Raw genomic sequence first — 24,693 nt, 5'->3', positions numbered from 1 at the left:
CCAAGCTAGACAGCATATTCAAAGCAGAGACATTACTTTGCCAACAAAGGTCCGTCTAGTCAAGGCTATGGTTTTTCCAATAGTCAAGTATGGATGTGAGAATTGGACTATAAAGAAAGCTGAGACCTGAGAGAATTGATGCTTTTGAAGTGTGGTGTCGGAGAAGACTCTTGAGAGTCCCTTGGACTGCAAGGAGATCCAACCAGTCCATCCTAAAGGAGATCAGTCCTGGGTGTGCATTGGAAGGACTGATGTTGAAGCTGAAACTCCAGTACTTTGGCTGTCTGATGCGAAGAGCTGACTCATTTGAAAAGACCCAGATGCTGGGAGGGATTGGGGGCAGGAGGAGAAGGGGATGACAGAGGATGAGATGGCTGAATGGCATTCACCGACTCAATGGACATGAGTTTGGGTAAACTCTGGGAGTTGGTGATGGACAGGGAGGCCTGGCGTGCTGCAATTCATGGGGTCTCGAAGAGCTGGGCACGACTGAGCAACTGAACTGGACTGAGCATACTCCTTTCCTTATATTCCTACTAACAGTGTACCAGGGTTCCAATTTTTCTATATCCGCACCAACAGTTGTTATTATCTGATTTTTGGATAGTAGCCATCCTGATAGCTATGAGATGGTAGGTCATTGTTTCAACTTGCATTTCCTTAGTGTTTAGTAATGCTGAACATCTTTTCATGTACTTGTTAGCCATTTCTATATCTTCCTAGGAAAAATGTCCAAGTCCTTCCTACATTTTTTAATCAAGTTGAGTTTTTGTTTCTTTTCCTTGCTGTTGAGTTCTAAGCCTTCTCTGTGTATTCTGTATTCGCCCCTTATCAGACACATGGTCAGCAAGCAGCCTCTCCCATTCTGCAGGCTACCTTTTTACCTGGTGTCCACAGGTGCTGTGCGTCTCAGTGCTGGGACACAGCACCGCTTCAGTGGCGGAGAAACAAAAGTGTCTGCTTGTGTGCGTTCTGCTCCTAGCTAGCCTCCTAGCCATATCAACCTTTATTTATAAAACAAAGGGTTGAAATGAGTTATCTCTAAAGGAAATTCCAGCACTGAAATGATACGATTTGCTAAGTACCTTAAGTTTTGAGTTTCAGTCCTAAATTTCTAAATGAAATTTCTTTTTCATTCACATTTACCATGTTTGTTTACATCCTGTTTGAAAACAGGAGCCATTTTGTTTACTGGGAATTTGATAACCGTCTTTGTTGTTTTAAGCATCTTTAAGAGTCCCATTCTTTCCAGACAGCCATGATGCTCCCACTTTACGTGCAGAGAGAAACACCACTACCCTGAAACTGCCGCTCCGGGGTTGTACCGCAGACATCAGACCAAACACTGTAACCGTTAACCTTTTCACAGATTATTCATTTAACTCATTCTCACCACTTAGTATTGTTTGGAGAACAGATTTGTTTAGACTGTAGTATTGCTTAGAGTTTGACTTGAAATACATTTTGGTAATTTAAAAATATTAATATATCTTGGTAATCACCTTTTACTTTTTTCTTATTTCTTTATTATATTATTTAAATAATATTTTGATTTGATTATTACAAAAACATAATCTGATTTCATTGTACAAAATCCAGGAAAAAATGACCTGCAATGCTGCCGTTTGGAGAAAACCCATCAGTATATGCGTTATTGTTAAGCGCTCTCCCATGTGAACGTGCAGTTTTAAGTTGCACGATGCTCTGTGCATCAGTGTGCCACCACTCACCCGAGTCCCCTCTCACTGGGTGGTCAGCATTGGGAATATGCACGTGCGTGTTGCCATCACCAGGGTGAGGAATTTCCTGGCACTGTTCACACAGGTGTCTGTAATTCCTTGGAATAACTGTATAGGACTATGTTAATCTAGAGACAGCGAAAGGAACAGTTATCGAGCGTTTACCGTGTGCAAAGCACCTCATCTGGAACGTCTCGTATAATTCAGTCCCCAAGCATGCGCTGAGTTAGGGGTTATTATTATTCCCAATCGTCCCCAGGAAACCAGCTCAGCAAGCTGGGCTGTGGGGCAGGCCCAAGGACTGTCCGTGCTTGTGAGGTGCACACAGTGCAGGGCTGCTGAGCAGCCGCAGTGCTCCCGGCGGCTCTCCTGTGGGCCCTCCTCTGCAGACGTAGGGCACTCTGGCCAACACGCCATCGCACTGTGTGTGTGTGTGTCACCCTGGTGTAGCCACAGCTGTGTCTCTGTGTGTGTGTGTGGCCCTGGTGTAGCCACAGCTGTGTGTGTCACCCTGGTGTAACCACAGCTGTGTCTGGCTGTGTGTGTGTGTGTGTGTGTGTGTGTCGCCCTGGTGTAGCCACAGCTGTGTCTCTGTGTGTGTGTGTGGCCCTGGTGTAGCCACAGCTGTGTGTGTCACCCTGGTGTAACCACAGCTGTGTCTGGCTGTGTGTGTGTGTGTGTGTGTGTCGCCCTGGTGTAGCCACAGCTGTGTCTCTGTGTGTGTGTGTGGCCCTGGTGTAGCCACAGCTATGTGTGTCACCCTGGTGTAACCACAGCTGTGTGTGTCGCCCTGGTGTAACCACAGCTGTGTGTGTGTGTGTGTGTGTGTGTGCGCGCGCGCGCGTGTGTGTGTGTGTCGCCCTGGTGTAACCACAGCTATGTCTATGTGTGTGTGTTGCCCTGGCGTAACCACAGCTGTGTCTCTGTGTGTGTGTGTGTGTGTGTGTGTTGCCCTGGTGTAACCACAGCTGTGTGTGTGTGTGTGTGTGTGTGTGTATTGCCCTGGTGTAACCACAGCTATGTCTCTGTGTGTGTGTCACCCTGGTGTAACCACAGCTATGTCTATGTGTGTGTGTTGCCCTGGCGTAACCACAGCTGTGTCTCTGTGTGTGTGTGTGTGTGTGTGTGTGTGTTGCCCTGGTGTAACCACAGCTCTGTGTGTGTGTGTGTGTGTGTGTTGCCCTGGTGTAACCACAGCTATGTCTCTGTGTGTGTGTCACCCTGGTGTAACCACAGCTGTGTGTGTCACCCTGGTGTAACCACAGCTGTGTCTGGCTGTGTGTGTGTGTGTGGCCCTGGTGTAACCACAGCTGTGTCTGTGTGTGTCTGTCTCTGTCTGTGTCTGTTTGTGTGTGTGTCTATGTGTCTCTCTGTGTGTCTATGTGTCTCTGTGTGTGTGTGTGTCTGTGTGTGTGTCTCTGTGGTATCTGTGTATGTCTGTGTATATGTCTGTGTGTGTCTGTGTGTTGTGTGTCTGTGTGTCTTTGTGTATGTGTATGTGTCTGTGTGTCTGTGTCTGTGTATGTGTCTGTGTGTTGTGTGTCTGTGTGTCTTTGTGTATGTGTATGTGTCTGTGTGTCTGTGTCTGTGTATGTGTCTGTGTGTGCCTGTTTGTGTCTCTGTGTCTGTCTGTGTCTGTCTGTGTGTGTGTGTGTGTATCTGTGTCTCTGTGTGTATCTCTGTGTGTGTCTGTATGTGCCTGTGTCTGTCTGTGTCTCTGTGTGTGCCTGTGTATCTGTGTCTGTATGTGTCTCTATGTGTCTGTGTCTCCGTGTGTGCCTGTGTCTGTCTGTGTGTGTATCTGTGTCTCTGTGTGTATCTCTGTGTGCCTGTGTCTGTCTGTGTGTGTCTCTGTGTGTGTCTCTGTGTGTCTGTATCTCTGTGGTCTGTGTGTGTGTCTCTGTGTGTGCCTGTGTCTGTGTGTGTGTGTGTGTGTATCTGTATCTCTGTGTGTGCCTGTGTCTTATCTGTGTGTGTCTGTTTGTATCTGTGTCTCTGTGTGTGCCTGTGTCTGTCTGTGTGTGTCTGTGTATCTGTGTCTCTGTGTGTGCCTGTGTCTGTGTGTGTGTGTGTATCTGTGTCTCTGTATGTATCTGTGTGTGTGCCTGTGTCTGTGTGTGTCTGTGTCTCTGTGTGTGTCTCTGTATGTGTCTGTGTGTGTGTGTGGCCCTGGTGTGACCACGGCTTCCGCAGGACACCGAGGCCTCTGCACTCTGCTTCCTCAGCCTCTCCGTTCCCTTCCCGCCCGCCCCTTGCTGACCATCCGCGGGCAGCGGGCTCTCTCCCGTCTGCTGGCCGCCGTGTGTAGCCCGCCCCTGCCAGTGGGGTCGGTCTCATCCCCGTGGGCTCCGCGGACCCCGCCCTCGGGCCCTTCCTGTCCCCCTTTCTCCAAACCGGGAGCGCTGAGGGCTGCAGTGGGCAGGCCCTGCTGCTGCGGGGGTCCCCGGCAGGGTGGGGTCGGGCGCAGCCCCCAGAGCACCGTCTCTGAAGGAGATGACGGGCGGGAAGACTCCAGCCCAGCCCACATCTGCTCTCCACTCCTCACCCAGCTGCGGGCTCTTTGCCCTGGTTCCCGGCTTTTCCGATTGTACGCCTTTGTTCACTGGGTCCCTGCCTCCTGAAACATCTTTATTCCTCATTTCCTCCAAGCCCAGTCCCTCTTGAAGACTCATCAGAAATGCTGCTGCTTGCTGAAAATCTTTCATTTCCGCCTCCACTCCTTGAAAGCCGGCTGCCCTGCCCGTGCTGGTGAAGGCTCCTCTCATATCTGCTGTGAAGCTTGATGCCTTACCCCTCTCGCGCCACCTCGCGCCTCTCGCGCCCGACGTGCAGTCTTGCCTCTTCCCGAGTTTGCAGAGTCCAGAACACATCTCTTGCTCATTACTGTGTTTCCCACAAGCCCTAATGCAGTACCATTGAATATATGTGTTGAAGAAATGAATTAATAAATAAGTAATAAAGTACAAAAGCTCATCCTGTTATTAACCAAGAAAGAACATAAAGACATGGAAGCACTTAAAATTGATCTATAAAATCCACATGTTAGAAAACAATTTAAACAGTTTGATGCATAGAATATATGAGTGAAAGTGTCGTGATATATCAGCTATTCAGGGGAGAATGGTGGTAGAAATACCACTTTTTACAAAGCAAGTTCAAAACACATTTCTCCAGATACAGTCTAAACAGAAATCATTCGAGAAACGAAACGGAACACAAACAATCATACCTGAATGAAGGGAAATGACTTAGTAAGCCATTTAGGGATGGGTCTGAACACTGTAAATGGTGAGCTTCTCCTAAAGGAAACTGAGATACGAAGGCACTCCTTGGAAGGGCCTGGTAATCGAGTGTGAGGAGGAATATGTACAGGGGAGAACTGGGAGTCGGGGGCAGGCGACGTGGGCTCTCACAGCGCCGCCTCCACGTTGGCATTGCCTCAGAGGAGGTGGCATGCGGAGGCGCCCGTGTCATGTGGGACATAGTGAGAGAACCCCCTGCATGGGCTCGCTGTGAGGGGTGAGTGAGGGCCTGCCGGCAGAGCCCAGGGCTGGGCCTGCCACAGCCCCGCGAAAGGGCCCGGAGCCGGCGGTGTGCTCCTCCGGAGACCAGCCCATGCTCGCGCTCCTTCCCCGGAGGCTGCCAGGCCCCTCTGGTGCTGCGCTGCTCACACGGTCTGCCGGCGGCCCGCCTCCTCATCCTCCACCAGTTTCTCGCCCCACACATCAGTGGCTCTGCAGAACTTGAGTCAGTGGTGGGCTCCCAAGTCCTAACTCATCCTTCTGCGTGGACCACATAAAGATGTTTAAACCAGAGACCAGTGTCTCCTAAGAGTGAATCACCAACCTCCGTATTAAAAATCGGTTCTACTTCCTTATGAGTTAAATTACTAATTTAAAGTACAACATGTTTTTTATTAAGAGAAACTAGCTCACAGAGAAATTTGGCTGAGAATAGACAACTGTTAAGGCCCTTTCTTGTACAGAATGCTGTGCTTTAATAAATCATGATGTTGTAATAGAAAAAAAAATCAGTTCTATTGTTTTGACCTGATTTTAAACATTAAAGAATAATGTCCTTTGTGGAGTACCTGTTCTGTGCCAGACACTCTCCACGTGTTGCCGTTTGGGTCTCATCAGTACCTTGGGGGAAAAGGTGAAACTGTTTGAGATTACACAGCCAGTGTCCTCAAACTGGCAGAAAGAGGATTCGAACCCAGGTGGGTCTGCTCCTGCACACCACCCACTTCCACCATCCCGCTCCCGTAACGGAAGGCAGAACATGTATGCGAAAGCAAATATAACGAGAACTTTTCTTCATATCTTATTTATACGTAAAAATGACACTAACTGGTTGGTTTTATAAAATTTCAAGGCAATTAGCCAAGCATTTGTTTTTGATTACAGAGGGCCATTAATGAAAGCAAATGACTAAAGCTGTCTGTGTCTGAGGCGTGTGGAGCCTCAGAAGCTGAGATAGAAATGGAAAGTCTCTTTCCACAATTTTAGAATCTGGATTCTTGGCTCTTTCTTTTATCTGTAGTTATATAAAAGAGTGAAGAATAAATGACAAACCACCCTTGCGCCAAGTGATTCCATTTCTATTTATAAAGTCTGAGTGATCGTCCAAGGGCTTGGGTGTATTTTCATTAGGCAAACTCCAGCAAGATCGTGTACTGGATTTAATATTCCAAATGGAACAGTTTCTTGGGCCCCTCCGCCTGTTTCAGCTACTCTTTGTCTCACAGATGGGCTTTTGTGTCAGCTTTCCATTGAAAAAGAAAGCCTTACAGGAATGAAAACTGCTGTTTTCTGCCACGTGGATTCCGTTTGTACTGAGGTTTACTCAGGACTTAGGCAAGCAAGACGCTCTTCACATGCTGCCAGTGTCTAAGCCAAAGTGCCTGCCTGGAGGCCTGTGTTGTGTCCCGCGGGCTCAGCCAGCGCGCGCTCGGGCAGGTCGCGCATGGCACAGTGCAGTGGGCGCCAGCCTCAGTCTCAGCCCACTTTCCTCACAGTCACGCGTTTGGACGAATGGACCTCCCTGAGCTCTGTGCTCCCTCCCGCAGTCAGCACCTCACCATCCACAGGCTGGACTGTGTCCTCTGTCTCCTCTCCAGCTCTTCTTCCCTCCCAGATTTTATTAAGAAACCACACTGAATACACTTAATCCGTTTAGGTAGGAATGACTGCTGGGGTTTAAGGCTACCAAGGGCTTTTGCATCTCACAAAAAGTGATCACTTAATCCAAACTAGACTCATACATAGAGTAAACGGAGAAGAGATTTTAACCAGCTGGTGGTACATGCCTGGTGTCCTTTGTCCATTCTGGGCTGTCAGCACCCCAGTTGGAAGCCAAGGGCAGGGACAAACTCCAGCCAGAGCCCCTCTCAAGAGACTGCCACGTGCTGGCCTCAGTACAGTTCTAGACTCTGCTGGGTGGGTTCGTATCTGTAACACATTGAAGAGGCAACTTGTTAAATAGGCACAGGAGGCCAGGACCAGGATTCTCAGAGCATCTGTTCTCATTTCTCTAAGATTTTCATGTGCCCTACCTCATAGTCTGGCAACTGTAAACCTTTCCTATTCCAACTCCAAGCTTGGAAGCCTCTTGAGAGCAAAGTATCTCACTTCTACCTTCTCCAGAGAGTGCTGACGTCAGGCCCCTACTGGGTAGAGGATTCGGAGAAGGCGATGGCACACCCTCCAGTACTCTTGCTGGAAAATCCCATGGATGGAGGAGCCTGGTGGGCTGCAGTCCATGGGGTCGCGAAGAGTCAAGACACGACTGAGCGACTTCACTTTCACTCTTCACTTTCATGCACTGGAGAAGGAAATGGCAGCCCACTCCAGTGTTCTTGCCTGGAGAATCCCAGGGACGGGGGAGCCTGGTGGGCTGCCATGTGTGGGGTCGCACAGAGTCAGACACGACTGAAGCGACTTAGCAGCAGCAGCAGGGTGGAGGATTATTTAAGGTTGCGTGACTTGTGACTGGCAGGGCTGGAAACAGAACTCAGGCTTCCTTATGGCTGTGCCACTCCAGCGCCCCTCCATCCCACTGCCGTGCCAGTTACCCGTTGCTGCGCAACAAGCCACCGCAAACCCCACTTCTCAAAGCAGCGCTGCTGCTGCTCACGGGTTTTCAGGCCAGGCGTGCGGACAGGGCTGGGTTGGGCTGCTCTTCTGCGCCGCCTGCTGGGTTACTCACTTGGCTAGCTTCAGATGGGCTGGGCTGAAAGGTCCAGAAAGACATCACTCACGTGTCTAGAACCTCCTTGTGTCTCCTGTGGCCGCTTTCTCTCCATGTTGTCTCTCCTCTTGTTCGTTGTCATAGCCTGAACTTCTTTACAACTAACTATGGTAGCTGCCTTCCTCTAGTGAAGGCAGAAGGAAGCAGAAGTTGGCCGGCCTCTGATACAGTGTGCCTTCTGCTGTGCTCTCTGGGTCAGGGCAAGTGACGGGACAGCCGGGATTTGTGGGGAAGGGAAGTAGACCCCTCCTCTTGATGAGCAGAACAGCGTGTACCTCGAGGAAGGAATGGATGGTGGCCATCTTCAGAGACGAATCACGACCAAGGTTAACCAACAGATGTAGTGTTCTTTCTCGGTTTCCTGTGGGGTCCTGAGCGAACAGGGAAGCTCAAGTTTGTGCAGACCCAAAGGAGAAAAAGGAGAAGAAAAGTGCCCTGCAACAGCTACCCGAGGCCACAGTCCTCATTCCCTGGCTGAGCTCCTGGTTGCTTGGTCTTTACTTGAGTATCAGAAAAGAGGCCGTTGTGCTTGGTGGGATGTACAGGGTACATCGGGGTGTACTTTACAGTATGTAAAGTACAGGATTCAAGCTTGGGCCATCCTACAGTGGGCATTCACAATAATTTGTTTTTAGAGTGACTGCTGTGTCTGTTTTCTGCATCAAGCATTTGAATGCATGTTCCTAAAGGCTCATCTTCCAGGCAGCCAGTAAAAACAGTGTTTTTAGGTATGTGTGTTGCTAACACGTGGTACACCTACAAGTCATCTTTTCAGCCATTAATTTCCATCTGTGTGTCAGATTGTGTTCAGTCTCTTAAGAAAAAGCGTGTCTTGGGAGGTTTCTCTCCACTTTGTTTCGACAACAGAGGATTCTCATCTGGAGAGAGAAGTGCCTGACCCTGGAAAACCCATCTGCCAGCCTTGTCCAGCTCTGACAACGTCCTTTCCTTGTATTCCAACTAACTTGGTTTAAAATGTCTTACATTATGAGAATTATTCTCTTCTCTGAGAAAAACTCCCTTAATCTTCTAAATTTCCTTGGGAAATTTTTCACATGCATTACTTTTTTTCTTAAAAAAAGCAAAAGCTCCAGGCTTTATCTGTTTCTTACAGTTAGATTGTCTTTCCGCCATTTAGATAATTATCCCACCCAGACTATTTTTCCCTAGAAACAGTCAAAAAAATAAAATCCTCTAGTACTCTTATCAAGAGAGGGGATGTAAGAGCGGCTGTGGGGGCAAAACTTTCCCAAGTGCTTTGGGAAATCTCATGTTTTAAGAGATTATCATGGTCTAGAAAATGAGGAGATTTGTTTTAAATGGAAATCTCTGGTTTCTCAAATGTGTATGAGGAAATGTAATGGTTTTGTACCAACTGTCTAGGGAGTTGGGTCCACTGAAGTCCCATTGACTCTCAATTTGTTTGGCTCAAAAGTTATTGAAGGTATTTTATGTACTTTTTCAATACAAGTCTGCCTGGGTAAACATTTACACATGGCACGGAGCAAGCATTCGATTCAAAGTCCAGAGTTGCTGTGAATCTCATTTCACTCCTCCTCTGTCTCACTGGCGGTGGAGGTGATGTTTGCTCTTGTTCATTTGTGGCTTCCTTTTTTTTGTCTAGGACTAAAATGACATGGATGGCAGCTCTTTAAAACAGTCCAGACCTTTTGGAGGACTTAGGGGATTTTCTTTGATTTTTGTTTTCATTTTCATATCTTTGCCCCCTTCATTTTAGGAAGAAGAATTAGAAGCCCAAATTTCCTTCCTTCAGGGACAGTTGAATGACCTGGAGGCCATGTGCAAATACTGTGCGAAGGCGATGGACACTCATCTTGGTGAGTGCGGGCTCCGGCCCTGGGAACGGCGGCAGCACCGGCCACGGGCGCCTGTGTCGAGTACTTCCCATGAGTTACCTCGTGTCACCCTTGCAAACAAGGAAACCAGAGCGCAGAGATTAATCAAATTTCCCAAATTATAACACCAGTCAGTGGAGCAGAAATTCAGAATCAAGCAGTCTGACTCTAGATTTCAGCTCTTAATGGCTACACTGCCCTTTCTAAGTATCTCTCTAACCTCAGACAGACAAACACAGCATTCGAGGTCAAGCAGTCAGCTCTGCTGTTGTGCTGGTCTGCCTGTAATCACTCACGTGTTTGTTTCGGCAGTGCTTTCTTTATTTTTTTAATATATATTTTTTAATCACCTGTCTGAAATACATGTCGGGACCTTTTCTTCCTTCTGACTGTGCCGATATTCTGAGAAGTGTCCTCGTGTGCCCTTCAGGTTACACGTGAGCGGCCTGTGTCACACCGTGGAGTCCTGGGCCTTACTTGCTACGTTCGTGAAAGCTCTGTGTTCTGTGTTAGAAAAGGTCTCTACTGTTAGAAAAGGTCTCTACCTCCGATTTGCTTCAGGAACTCCCTGCTGCTTACAAAACGTTTAGACTCCACATTGTGACCACTCTCAGCCCGCTCGCGGGCATCCTTTCCCTCCGTCTTTCAGGGTCTAGCATCGTAGTTTGGGAGAAGGTTAGGGAAATCAGACACATGCTCTCATGGACATGCCAGTGTGCTGTTCTGTGAGTGTGAAGCATCGTGAGGAGTCGAAACACACTCCCCCTGTGAGGGCGCACCAGAGAACCACCGAATGCCCTTCCCTCTAGCGGGGTCCCCAGCGGGGCCCGTCTCGGGGCCTTCACTGGAGACAGACTGTACATCACACTCCGTCCGTTGCCCAGCCTGCCAGGCAATGAGTCCATTACATGCGGCCAAAATGGCTTCGTTCAGACGCAGCCCAAACGCACTGGCCTCGAGCCAGTAACGAGTGATCTCTTATGAGCTTGGAAACGCACGTGGCCCGCATGGCCGACTGCCTCCCGGCATCTCCCCAGGCTGCGTCCCCGCGTCTCCCTGGGCCGCGTCCCCTCCCTGCTCTGCCCTCCTCGGCTTCCCTCCGTCCTCCAGGGAGAGGGCACCGGAGGAGGAGATAGCGGGAGAAACCCTAAAGACGGGTCCCTTCACATCCATTCCCTGCCACTCCAAAACTGTTCGTACGCTTCTTCACAGTCAACTTTTTAAATTCAGATAGAATTAATTTTACACAAATCTTACAGCATCGCAGTTTAAAGCGCATCAGAAAGAAGTAATGAAGAGGTAGTTGATAAATAACTGATGTATGTTCCATAATTCTTTATGTGCAGAGCAGGAGCTGGCATTTTTCATGACTTTTTTTTTTAACATATGTAGCTGTTCAGTTCAGTTCAGTCGCTCAGTCGTGTCGGACTCTTTGCGACCCCGTGAATCGCAGCACGCCAGGCCTCCCTGTCCATCACCATCTCCCGGAGTTCACTCAGACTCGCGTCCATTGAGTCAGTGATGCCATCCAACCATCTCATCCTCTGTCTCCCCTTCTCCACCTGCCCACAATCCCTCCCAGCATCAGAGTCTTTTCCAATGAGTCAACTCTTCACATGAGGTGGCCAAAGTCCTGGAGTTTCAGCTTTAGCATCATTCCTTCCAAAGAAATCCCAGGGCTGATCTCCTTCAGAATGGACTGGTTGGATCTCCTTGCAGTCCAAGGGACTCTCAAGAGTCTTCTCCAACACCTCAGTTCAAACGCATCAATTCCTCGGCGCTCAGCCTTCTTCACAGTCCAACTCTCACATCCATACATGAACAGCTACATATATTAAAAAAAAGAGTCGGACACGACTGAGCGACTGAACTGAACTGATATTCCATAGTTAATGTTATTATTTAAATACAAGTTTAATTTTAAAGTAACCATGAGTATATGTGTGTGTGCACACACTGTAATTTTTGCTTCTCTGGCTACGTGGGTGACCTTTGTGTTACTCAGTTTTGGGATTTGACCAAAGTAGAAGAACAGAGAAGTGCCTGTAAACATTTACTGCAGGAGCTCTAGAAAAGTCCAGTAGTGGGATGTTTCCAAGTTGCTTGGTCCACATAGCAGCTTTTAAAGCAGCTTTACTTAAGCCTCAGGATTTCCAAACAGCTTTTACTCTTTTCGTCAGCACTAAAAGAACACTTTTCTCATTGCATGGGATGGAGAAGCACTTTTTAGTTAAAGAAAAGCCCTTATCAGCTGTGAATTTTCAGCTAACCACAAAAGCAGATTTGTTTTGTGTATATGTTTCACTTTCAGCCAGAATCCCTTCACAGGGCTGTTGACTTCTCTTTGCTGTAGAAGTAGCCTGACTGCATGTTCATGGTGGGGTTGAGAATCCCCGGTCCTGGGGCCTATGGATTCATTCCATTTCATCTGCATGTGTAACGCTTTACCACAGGGTGTTCCTGGATTGTAGGCAGTTTGGATTTTAAGCAAAAATTTGCGGAAAGCATAAAGGTTGAGGTGTGAAGCTCTCAATTTAGTTTTTTACTTATTATATCCTTTAAAAATGACTTTAATACTCTCATATTTTTCTCCATATAAACGTTTCTGTTTTTCCTGATTAGTAAAGTAGTACAGCAGTTGAAACTGAAAATCCCTAGTGATTGATTGATTAGAGTATGGTAATGCAGTCTTCATAAAGGGTAGACACATAAGCATAAAGAGATGGTCATAATGTATTATGGAGTGGAAATAGCAGGTGGCACAGTAGAATATATTTGATGTAGAAATAACCATTGACTGTGGTGGCCTGAGTGAGGAAGAGCACAGAGGGACTTTCCAAGGGGCTAGCCTTCCTCTCTGCTTGGAAAACCTGCGGGTGCCTCAAGTGCTTGTGGCTGGCACCATGGGGGCGATCTGCATACTGCAGGCACGAGTCCCCTCTGAGACAGCTGCCGGGACTCCCCTGAAGGTCCGCTGGTGACGACTCAGCGCGCCACTGCCTGGGGCGTGGGTTTGGTCCCTGGGCAGGGAACTGAGATCCTGCATGCCATGGGCAGAGCGAAAAAGAAAAGCAGCTGCAGTGATACCTAAGCAGGAGAGACAGGCTCACAAGCACCATACAGGCACGGGGTTGAAACCAGACTCTGTCACTTCTGAGATCAGCCTGCTTGTGACTGTACATGAAATGGGTTTGCCAAGATCTATCTCACCAGTTCGTTGCCAAGACTAAGACATTTTTAAAGCCTCGCACAAGGCCTTCCCTGGTAGCCAGTGGTTAAGGATCTGCCTTCAGTGCGGGGGATGCAGGTTCAGTCCTAGGTCAGGGACTGAGACCCCACATGCCACGGGGCAGCTAAGCCTGCACACTACGGAACCCGCGTGTCAGCACGGTTGAGCCTGCGTGCTGCAACTAGGACCCGACGAAGCCACACCTAAAAAATAAATCAAGCCAGCACTGGTTGAGTGTGCAACACAAATCCTCTCCTTCCTCTTGGCTATTTTTTTTTTTAATTTAAAGTCTGTTGAATTTGTTACACTGTTGCTTCCATTTTATGTTTTGGTTTTTTGGCCCCAAGGCCTGACCAAGGATCAGACTTATACCCCCTGCCCTGGAAGGGAAAGCCTGAGCTGTTGGACCATCAGGGAAGTCCCCTTCCCCTCAACTCTTAGCTGTGCCTTCTATGTGGCCGATCCTGGGAGACCCCGCCTGCCTGCGACCAGAGGAGCTGAGCAGTGACTGGTTGGGGTCCCACGGCTGGACAGCGAGAGCTGGGAGCAGCCCTGTTGAATGTCCCTCAGTCAGACCACGTGCAGAGATGCTGGGGTTGGATCTGCAGGGCCTCACGTTAGGTGTGTGAGCTCTCTGAGCAAGAACAGCTGGCCCAGAACTGCATGGCACCTTTGCTCCCCTCGGCAAAAGCCCTGCTGAGCCTGGCCGCCCGCTCCCGAGGGGTCCGAGGTGGCCTCAGAGTCTCATCCCGCCCCTGCCCTTTTCTGACATTAAGTATTTTCACTGAGTTCCTCTCAAGGAAATTTTGTATCAGTCTATGTTATCGTCAGACCTGCAGTGATATCTTAAAATGTCAAGTACAGTTCAAGACTGTCTTTTTAACAAAACAGATACAGAGAAAAGCATCTCAGTTAAAAATTACAGAAAGCTATTTGTTTAAATGGCCCTTTAATTACAGAGGTAATAAAACTGACTCATTACCAGTTTTATTTCCTTATGGTTCTAGAACCCAAAACTGAAAGCATTATTTGTTTTATCAAAAATCTACCAAAATTCTCATTTTATTGCCTCCACGTAATTGAGCTTTGTCAATTCAAAGATTTAGAGACAGGAGTTGAAAATGTGTCTTTTATTAAATCTAAACTTTTCCATCAACTTGACAAGACTTTCTTCACGTGTTCATTTTTCTGTTGCTATAGTCACACCCCTCTCTGTCATCCTGACAATTGACAGCATGCGCCTCGGTGGCTGAGTTGGGCTATTTTTAGGCTTGCTGTCACTCACACAGAATTGCATGTGGGTGAGCTGCCTACCCTTCTCTGATCTGCGAGCAGCCGGGCCTGCTCCCGGGGGAGGGGGTCGGCATTTAGTTTGCGGCAGCTCATCCTTTCATTGGTGGGTCACCCAAACAGTGGGGGGTGAAATGCAGTGAATCAGGAGAGGTAGAGCTATGCCGCCCAGCGGACCTTAGGCTGTCGTCGAGGTGGACGCCCTCCAGGCCCTCAGGGCTGTTGCTCATTTCACAGACGAGAAACCGAGATGCGAGGCCTGGGCGGGACGAGGGACACAGAGCCCGCTGGCGCAGGCGCCCGGGGCCCGTCCCAGGTCTCGGCCGCTCTTCCAACGCTCCTGCGGAGGCCCTGCTCCAGTCAGGGCCAGACTTCGGGTCTGCAGTCTTAGTGCACACCTCGCGCCGATTTTGCACTTGGCATAATATTTATGCAGGAATTAGCGGTACGAGGAGGTCATTTTTGAAAATTAGTTTATTTGCCTCTGCAAGAGCTTTATGAATCTGATTTGCTGATATTTAGCAAAATAGCATTCAGTAGATGTTTTTAAAAGTGTTCAACAGGCAATTAACTAGTGACATCTGAGAGACAGCGAAGGAAACTGATCACCAGGCGGCTCTCCCTCTGCCAACCACACGGTGGGTGCTGAAAGCTCTCTGTAATTATTAAGAATATGAAACTTTGCATGTAATTGCAGGATGAGATCTCCTTCTCCTGAGGGTCTGTTAGCAGATTCTGACTTGAAGGTCTGAAGGTCTGCACTTCCAACAGCCCCCAGGGCACCTGGTGATCCTGACCCATGACAGACACCAAGCAGCAGGCAGCAAGAGAACTTAAGATCATTGGGGCAAAATGCAGTTCGTGTGTTCCGAACGCTGTTAGTGGGTCCCTACCCCGCCCTGCAGGCACACGTGCGGGAACTCTGTGGGAGGAGTGCTCCCCCCACCGCCCCCCACCATCTGAGGCAGCCTGCGCACACCGAACACTGGCGCTGTGCTCAGCCTCTTCCTGCCCTGCTCTCTCCTCGTGGAAGGCGTTTCTCCCCAGATTTGATTATCTGGGGAGATAATCAAGACAATCAAGAAAAGACTGCAGACCGTCACTAACCACATCGCCTGCCCCTCAATCCAGGACCCATGTGATCACGTTCATGTCCCTTCATTCTTCATCCGAAAAATATCTCACCCTCATCTATTCCTCAGGAGATAGAACCAGCCTTCATGCTGGCTGGAGAGCCTCATGTTGGCCATTCAGCCAGTATTTCCTCAGTACCTGCCCTTGGATGTGAAAATGGGTTTGGGGAGCAGTTGGTTGGGGGTGGAGTGAAATGGAGGAGTGCCTTTAAAGTCAAGCTCCAGGTGAACGGAAGAAGAGAGCGAAGCTCCAGAGGAGGGAGAGAGCACAGAGACTGTCTGCCTCATTAGCAGTGCCTCAGGTGACACGTGGCTCCAGGGAAGCCAGCAGTCCCCCCGGAGCACCAGCGGTCTGAGGCATTGGGGGCTGGCGCTCTAAGTCCAGGGACGCAGTGAGCAGGCCTGTCTGCCACGGAAGACCAGGATGTGCCATGCAGAACCGGCCGGTTTCGGGGGACTTTTAGTCATGGGGCCTCGTCTCTGAGCGACAGTGACAAGAGTGAAGGATAAGCAGGACAAGGCCCAGCGAGTGGGTCCTTGCAGAGGGGAGCCCGGATGCTTGAACGGGTTATATTGATATACTGTTACATTGATGAGATTTTTGTGGAATTTCCACAGAAGTGGTTAGTTTTACGAATTTTTCCCCCTTTTATTTCAGTGTCCCAACATCTGTAATGGGTAATGCTTACATATAAGGAGATTATAGAGAACATAATCTTACTTCACAGAAACAAAAGGAAAGAGCCTTTATATCATCATTTATTCTGCCTCTTACTAGAAGGAAAAATGTGCATTACTTTGAAAATTTTAAACATTTCACATTTCTGCCTTTAATTTTATGAGGTATGAAAAGATACTGTTTTTCCTTTTTTACACACAGATTAGACTTAAAGTAGTGCATTAGTGACTAAGAAGTTTTATATTAATGAAACAGTTGTGAACACTGCCTTGAATCACTGTGTGGTGGAACTGGCTAGGCAAAGGCTTTACTCGGTCAGTAGTTTGTGAGTTAAATAAAAATGTTTGCACTCAGGACATTTAGCAGCCTCTGAAGGTAATCCGTTTGGACTTGGGTTTCTAAACTCTGAATTGCTTATGTGCAGCTAGTCAGCTCAGTTTATTAGAGCTTAGGTTTAGCCTTAAAATGATGGAGAAGGCAATGGCAACCCGCTCCAGTATTCTTGCTGAGATAGTCCCTTGGACAGAGGAGCCCAGTGGGCTACAGTCCTTGGGGCCGCAAAAAGTTGGACATGACTGAGCTACTGAGCTCGCAGCCTGAAAATGAAGTGTACGTTTTATGTCTGTGTCGGCTTTCGGGGGAGATCTTCGTTCCGTCAGCTTCAAAAAGGTGAACGCTGACTGAATCCAGGAAGCCGGGCGGGAGGCCCTGCTGAGGACACCGCGCTCGGGCTCCTCTCCTCGGGGTGCGCCCTGCCCGCAGCCCCTTCCTTGAGAAGGCCTGGGCGATCTGCCCGGGGCCGGGCGGTCTGGCTGCTGTACGAGGCCGAGGGCGTCCCATCCAGTTCTCATCCACCCGCATCCGAGCCGGTGACCTTCTGTGGAAGTGGGGTCTGGACAGACGTCCTCACGGTGGGAGGACGGCAGGAGGGGCAGGAGGGAGCACCTCCAGGGACCCGAGGGCAGCGCGCCCGCACCGCGGCTCTAACCCGGCCCTCCGCCGCGAGTGCACGTTCCCCCGCCGTTTTCAGCCACAACGCTTGTCCGTTAGCTTCTGGTCCATTAACCCCTAAGACAACAGACACCAGGAAGCTATTTATGAATTTTTCTTAAAGCAGAGCAGCCCACAGGCAGGCTAGTCCTTGGGCTCGTGAGAGGACCCTCGGGGCTCCTGCTGCCTTCCAGGGGCACGCGGGCAGGGGAGGCCCCAAAGGCACAGAGGCAGCCCCCGGGGCGCCTCCCAGAGGCTCCTGGGGCTTCCCTCACGGCGCGGGCCACGGCTGTCCGAGGACCACCCGGGGCCGGGGGCACGGAGGCGTCTGCGAGGGGCTGGGGGGTGCCCACCAGCGCGCGCCGGCCTGAGACTCCAGAGACAGCGGCCGTGAGGTCGGCGGAAGAGAACACGGGAAGGGGAAGCCCTGAGGAGCCAGGGGGGCTTCCCACGGAGGCCGATGGACCAGAGGCTTCTGCTGCTCTGGCTCCTTACCCACCGCTGCCCAACCGCCGCCCTCTGCTTTCCCGCCAGCACCGCCACTGCTCCCTGAAGTCCTGGGGCCTATGGGAGTCTGCCAGCAAGGCGTGGCGTCCCGGGGGCGTGGCGTGGCGTCCCGGGGGCGTGGCGTGGCGTCCCGGGTGCGGGGCGTGGCGTCCCGGGGGCGGGGCGTGGCGTCCCGGGGCGGGGCGGGGCGTCCCGGGGGCGGGGCGGGGCGTCCCGGGGGCGGGGCGGGGCGTCCCGGGGGCGGGGCTCCTTGTCCATGGAGTCCTGGTCCCGCGTGGCCAGCAGGACGTGGTGAGACCTCAGCTCTGAGTGGGAGAGTCAGTCTACACACTCAGATGTGTGAAACTCTTGCTCCGAAGTTCCATTCCCAGCAGTGGCAGCCCGAGGCCTAACTCTGCCGATTAAAGGCAGACTTGCTTCTTTACTGGTCGCCCATCTCGTCTGGACCGAGGCCCACAGCTAGTTTCTCTGCCCTGTCTCCTCACCTCGCTGGGGTGGGTCAGGACTCCAAGGCCTCCCTTGTCTCTGTTGGAGGAAGGGCCTCTGAGTGCCCTCCGGTCCCTGCTGGCCTCTGCGGACAGCTCTGTCCCTGCCAGAGCCTCTGACTGTCCTGTCGGCTTGAAGCCTCGGCCCTGAAGGTCTTCGGTCCTTAGTGCTTCAGCCATGGGTCCCAGCACGTTGAAGGCAGGAACAGGCACTATGGCCGAGCCTTTGGCTTCAGGCGGTGCTCCCAGCAGACCATCCAGGAGGCAGCAGGAGGTCACGGTCCCCCAGGCAAGCAGGATGCGCAGGGCACTTGCTGTCCACAGTCACCTCTCTTCCTGGCCCCCGGAGCTACATGTGGGCTCCACGGGCCTCCCTCCGCTAGATCCTCAGGCACGAGACTCCTGGGCCTCCTGCCGAGGCCCTGGAACCTTCACACCCACCGGCCGGACTCCCTACTGGCCCCGGGAGCAGAGCCCGGCACCTTCGCAGCTCAGCGAGCTGAACCTCTGCCTTTCCGAAGCTCCCAGGCAGCCCTCTGCCTCCCAGCTCAGCCCTAAAAGCCCAGGCAGAGTCGTCAACACAAAGGCAACCTTTTCAGTCCTCCCAAAGACCTACAGAACTGTCTCGTCAATTTTCTGCATTTGGTTGCCATTAATGTCTTGTTGAGTGGATTTTGTGTGTTTGTGTTTATTGAGAGAGAGCAAATTGTTACAGGCTTTTAAGGAGACCAAAACCAGTCAGTCTCTAATTACATCTATTATCCCATTCCCATTCATCTTGCTTTCTTGTTTTGAAGTGGGCCTTTCTAATAGCCAGAAACTCCAGTCACATTCTGAATAAATTCAGGCTGCTGTTTTTCTGCTGTTGTCTGTAAGAGGACTTGTCGGCATGGTCTGTAAATTTATTCTTGGTGAAGATTCTAATAAACTGTCAGGCTGGACTTATGTTGATGGGACTTAGTCTTCGCCTCGCCCCTTGCTGGAAATACTTTTTGGAAGAAAAGCTATGAAAAACCTAGATCACATATTAAAAAGCTGAGACATCACTTGGTCAGCAAAGGTCCATCTGGTTAAAGCTATGGCTTTTCAAGTAGTCATGTATGGATGTGAGCGTTGGACCATAAAGAAAGCTGAGTGCCGAAGAATTGATGCTTTTGAACTGTGGTGTTGGAGAAGACTCTTAAGAGTCCCTTGGACTGCAAGGAAATCCAACCAGTCCATCCCAAAGGAGATCAGTCCTGAGTGTTCATTGGAAGGACTGATGCTGAAGCTGAAACTCTAGTACTTTGGCCACCTCATGTGAAGAGCTGATTCATTGGAAAAGACCCTGATGCTGGGAAAGATTGAGGGCAGGAGGAGAAGGGGACGACAGAGGATGAGATGGTTGGATGGCATCACCGACTCAATGGACATGAGTTTGGGTAAACTCCGGGAGTTGGTGATGGACAGGGAGGCCTGGCGTGCTGCAGTCTGTGGGGTCGCACAGAGTTGGACACTGAGCGACTGAACAGCAGCAACAAGGCCTGCAGTGTTTCGAGATGCAGGTTCCAAGGGTGTTTTTCCATGTTTGTTGAGTCAGTCACTACTCACCGTGCCCCTGAAGTTTGCCAGCTATCCTGCTGAGGGCTGGGTGTAGCCCTGAGCCGGACCCCGCTAGGGGTGACAGCCGACCGATAAGCCAGCGTCGGGTGTGACAGCGCTTTCGTCAGCGCCATAGAGGAGCTGACGCCAGGGGCCCTGATGGTGGCCTGGGCACACAGTCTGGGTGGGCAGGAAGGCCTCTCCCAGGAGGATGCATGAGAGCTAAGGATGGAGCCCCCGGGCCCAGGCAGGCTGAGTGATGCCCCCACTCGCCTGGGCGCCAGAGGCTGAGGGGCCAGGCCTGGAGCGGAGCCTCGGACAGCGTGACCGAGTGCAGGGCCGAGAGCCAGGCTCACAGGCCGAGTCACTGGGCTCCTGGTACGGCCCCAGGAAGGGAGGGAGCAGCTTTAGTGGAGGGTGAGCCTCTTCCTGCACGGGTTCTCGGCTTGGTGCTCAGACGGTGTCATTGTAAAAAGGTGTTTTAATTGCTGCCCCCAACCAAGATGGAGAAGGACATGGCAACCCACTCCAGTGTTCTTGCCTAGAGAATCCCAGGGACAGGGGAGCCTGGTGGGCTGCCGTCTACGGAGTCGCACAGAGTTGGACACGCCTGAAGTGAATTAGCAGCAACAGCCCAACCAAGAGTCTCCAGAGGAGCCCTGCGGGGTGGGGGGCACTTTCACTCACACACCCCCTCTTTTAAGAACCCCCTCCCCAGAAGCACAGGCCCAGCAGCGCCGGGGGCTCAGGCGCACTGTGCAGAAGTCCACGACCCTCACTCGCTGAAGCTCTCGGTGAGCAGCTCAGCATGACGCCGATGCTCAGAGCTGGCTCAGCGGGTCTTCAGGTCAAGTCGGCATGAAGGTCAGGCCTCACGCAGACACAGAGAGACAGCTCCGGTGAGGGGGTTAAGTCTTGCTGACTCCACAGGCATCGCTATTTGGCGACAACCACAGTGCCATGGGTTTGTCCTTTTCTTTTTACCATTATGTTGAATTGACAACATACTTTACCGTTTATATTTTTTAAAGATTGTTGTTGTTCAGTTGCTAAGTCGTGTCCGACTCTTTGTGGCCCCATGGACTGCAACACGCCAGGACTCCCTGTCCATCACCAACTCCCAGAGTTTACTCAAGCCCATGCCCATCGCATCGGTGATGCCATCCAGCCATCTCATCCTCTGCTGTCCCCTTCTCCCCTTGCCTTCAATCTTTCCCAGCGTCAGAGTCTTCTCCAGTGAGTTGGCTCTTCTCATCAGGTGGCCAAAGTATTGGAGCTTCAGCTTCAGCATCAGTCCTTCCAGTGAATGTTCAGGCTTAATTTCCTTTAGGATGGACTGGTTGGATCTCCTTGCATTCCCAGGGGCTCTCAAGAGTCTTCTCCACCACCACAGTTCAAAAGCATCAATTCTTCCGCACTCAGCCTTCTTTATGGCCCAACTGTCACATCCATACTACCGGAAGAACCATATATGGACCCTTGGTCAGCAAAGTGACGTCTCTGCTTTTTAATACAGTTTGTCACAACTTTTCTTCTAAGGGGCAAGCGTCTTTTAATTGCATGGCTGCAGTCAGTGTCTGCAGTGATTCTGGAGCCCAGAAAATAAAATCTGCCACTGTCTCCACTATTTTTAGATAGTTTCTTTAACTTCTGTCACCAGGAAGACCTGGTCTTTAGCCAGAGGGGTGAATTGACAGCACTGAACCCTGGTAAGTGTAGGGAGCCTCGCGGAGACGTCGGGTGGATGCTCCGTGCTGTCCGCCCTGTCGCAGGCCAGCAAGGGCAGCTCTGGGCTCTCAGCGGAAGTGAGACACACCTGTCACTGTGAGAACACGTTCATGGGACGTTGGTGGGAGGCTCTGTGTCCCAGGCTCTGTGCCCCCTCTCCTTTACCTGGCCCCTGCCCTGTGTCTGGTTGGGCAGAGCATCAGAGTTGCTGTGCAGTGTGGCAGAGGAATTCCCTGACTGGTCTGAAGTGATGGTGCGGCACCAGATAAATTATACTCAGGGCATTAGTTATAAAATATCATTCTTTTATTTTTCAGCAAATATTCAAGATGTGATATTACAGGAAAATTTGGAAAAGGAGGATCAGATTCTGGTTTCCCTGGCCGGACTAAAGCAGGTATGTCCGTTCACCTGACCCGGTGTCACCCAGGCCAGCCTTTCGTGCCTGTCATGGGGGGAGGGCACCCCAGGCATGGACGTCCCGCCCCCATTGCCTTCCACACGGAATCCTCCTGCGTGGCCCGGCTCCTCCCAGCAGTCATGTCTGAGCAGCCCGCAGCCAGGCTGGTCCTCAGTCCCCCCGCCCCCAGCCTCTCACCCCTTCCTCTCCGACGCTGCTGTGGAGGGTGTGTTCCGCTCAAGTCCAGTCATGCCCCTGTAGACGCGTGGACGTCCTGGGAGCACAAGGCCCAAAGAATCTCCTCCTCTAAGCAGCCTGGGCCCCTCTAGGGTCGTACTTGGCAGACAGATGGAGCAGCAATGTCAATGAAGGGGTGCAGGCTCTCACCGTCAGCCCACCTGACTGGCCCTCAGCCGGGCGGGCCCCCCCAGAGCCGAGGGCGCCCCCTGCGCCGGGGTGGACGCGGGGCATCTCCCCCTCCAGGAGGACCCCAGAGGTTGCCCCATGCCTGTCCCCGTGAGGGCCTGGCCGTGCGGGCTGGGACGGCTCAGTGCCATCCATAAGGCAGAGCGGAGTGTTTTCTTGTTCTTTCTTTCCATCGTATATTCATACCCACGTCAGAGAAGACCACTCAGGGGACCTCCCTGGTGGCCCAGCGGTTAGGACTCCATGCCTCCACTGCAGGGGCCACAGGTTCAGTCCCTGGTCAGGGAACTGAGACCCCACAAGCCTCAAGGCACAGCAAAAAAAAACAAGACTGGTCAGTGGAGTCGGGGTCAGATGTACCCGAGGTTTAGGTGACGCTTAGAGGCAGACCCGTTGGTCTTTCTCATGGATCGTCTTCTTTGAAATCAGATCAAAGACATCCTGAAGGGCTCCCTGCGTTTCAACCAGAGCCAGCTGGAGGCCGAGGACAACGAGCAGATCAGCATCGCAGACGACCACTACTGCTCCAGCGGCGCCGCCCAGCAGGTACCAGGGCTCCGAGGGCGGGGCAGGCCGCCCTGGGGGCGCTCACGCGGGAGGGCGAGAGCCCTGGAACCGCACATGGCGGGTACCGCACACAGCTGTGCGGGGTGTGGACTCGGGGCGGTGCCATCCGCTGTGGACGGGCGACTCCCGTGCTTGGGCAGCGCACAGCCCGCACGCCTGTAAGCAGCAGCTTCAGCCTGGGCTTCCGCCGCCTGTTAGGAAAGCCGGCTCTCTGCCTGTTTCCGGTTTGGCTGCAGCCCTGGCCTCCCTTCCCCTTTAGCAGGGGGAGTGCTGACCCTTCTTCCCCGTCTGGAAAGCTTTTTGGCCTTCAAGGGGAGGGACTTCTTGGTGTCTATCACCCCATAAGCCACGTGGGTCAGGGAACGTTTTCTGTGAAGGCCCAGGGAGTGAATATTTTAGCAAAATCTCATCCAAGTTACCTTCTCAAAAAGTAGCATCCGGATGCTTACAAGCTGTATTCTTTTTTATGATTTAAAGAAGCAGAACGGCATTTTCAAATGGGGCTCCTTCAGCTTTTAGAGTGCTCTTCCAGCAGAGCGCCCTCTGAGGTCCTTTCTCGCAGGCTCGTGCTCTTTGGCGGAGGCCCTTCCGGGTCCATGTGTGTGTGGACGCTCCCAGTGCGCACAGTGTCCTGGGAGACAGCGCACAGGACGGGGCGAGGCCAGAGCCCGGCCCCCGGGGGCGGGGGAAGGGGGCAGACCCAGACCCCTCGAAGGAGCCCCCTGCCCGCGGGAGGAGCCCAGGGCCTGCCCAGCGCCCCCTCACCGTGCCCCCTCCTGCCCTGACCCCTTTGCAGGCCCCGCCAGCAGCCCCGGGTCGCCGGGAGCGGCCGGGCGCGGACGACTTCGTCCTGGTCTCCAAGGATGGCGAGGAGCGCGGCGCCGGGCCGAGCCCCGCGGGCCAGGCCCAGCCGCTGCGGCCACTCCGGGGCGCCGCCCGGCCGGTGCTCGTGTTCTCCGACCCGCTGACCGGCCCGGCCTCCGCCTCGTCCAGCAACCCCAGCTCCAGCCCTGACGACGACAGCAGCGGCCACAGCAAGGACTCGGGCTTCACCATCGTGAGCCCCCTGGACCTCTGACGGCCGCCGGCCACCCTGCTGCCGCGGAGACGCCCCTGCGCGCACGCCGGCTGCCACCCTCGAGGCAGCGCCCACCTCTCCTCCGCACTCCCGGGCCTTCGGGGGAGGGGAGCGGGCCTCCAGCCTCCCCTGGGGCGCTGGGCACAGCGCAGCAGGGCTCCAGCATTCTCCAGCCTCAGACCCCACGGACCTGGCTGTCAGCGCCCCTCCTGGGACAGCCCAGACAGCCGTCGGAAACGAAGGCCGCGAGCGCCTAGCTGGCCTTGCTGCACGACCCGATGGCGCCGCCTGCAGCAGGGCCTCCAGGAGCAGGGCAGCTCCCGGGAGGCCCCGCTTTCCCCTGTTGCTTGGCTCATCCCTTTGAAGAGAAGGTCAAAAGAGGGTTGACTTTTGCAGTGTGGAAGTCCGGACTGGCCCTCAGCTGGGTCACTCCCCCGCCAGACTCTGTGAGTGCAGGCAGCCCGCTTCACCGCCTTTGTCCACAGCCTCTGCATCAGGGAAAGGAAGTGTCAGATGGAATGATCTCGGGTTCTCAGTTTTGCTGATGCTAAAAGCCTGTGTGAACAGCAAAAATGACATGTGCCTTGCTCTGTCATTTAAGTCACATACTAGCTAATACCTTCTGTTACTATAAATGTAGCAATTTCTTAATATTTTAAGTTTTTTTTTATGATTTCTGGATTTTCAGTGAATATTGCTATTTACCAGCCAGATAAGTTCAGGGATTGCTAACAGTAATCTAAATCACACATTATT

The 24,693-nt window shown here is 52.0% G+C and overlaps 1 protein-coding gene across 2 annotated transcripts in view; it reads left to right on the top strand.

Annotated features, from left to right (window-relative positions):
• TBC1D5 (TBC1 domain family member 5) overlaps positions 1 to 23,957 on the top strand; it is a 589,263-nt gene extending 565,306 nt beyond the window's left edge. The window contains exons 20-23 of one of the 2 annotated variants that reach the window (XM_068981508.1): positions 9,727 to 9,826; positions 21,784 to 21,863; positions 22,722 to 22,838; positions 23,656 to 23,957. In XM_068981508.1, coding sequence (XP_068837609.1) covers positions 9,727 to 9,826; positions 21,784 to 21,863; positions 22,722 to 22,838; positions 23,656 to 23,937 — 579 coding nt within the window. In that variant the 3' untranslated portion in view covers positions 23,938 to 23,957. Of the gene's footprint in view, positions 1 to 9,726; positions 9,827 to 21,783; positions 21,864 to 22,721; positions 22,921 to 23,655 lie in introns of both variants that reach the window. The other variant, XM_068981501.1, reaches the window with a different exon arrangement.
• The last annotated feature ends 736 nt before the right edge of the window (positions 23,958 to 24,693 follow it).

The sequence above is a fragment of the Capricornis sumatraensis genome, chromosome 1 (genome assembly GCF_032405125.1).
Source record: "Capricornis sumatraensis isolate serow.1 chromosome 1, serow.2, whole genome shotgun sequence".
In the NCBI taxonomy this organism is placed as follows: Eukaryota; Metazoa; Chordata; class Mammalia; order Artiodactyla; family Bovidae; genus Capricornis; species Capricornis sumatraensis.
Note: the sequence above shows the minus strand (reverse complement) of the source record. Positions and strands in the feature narration are given on the sequence as shown.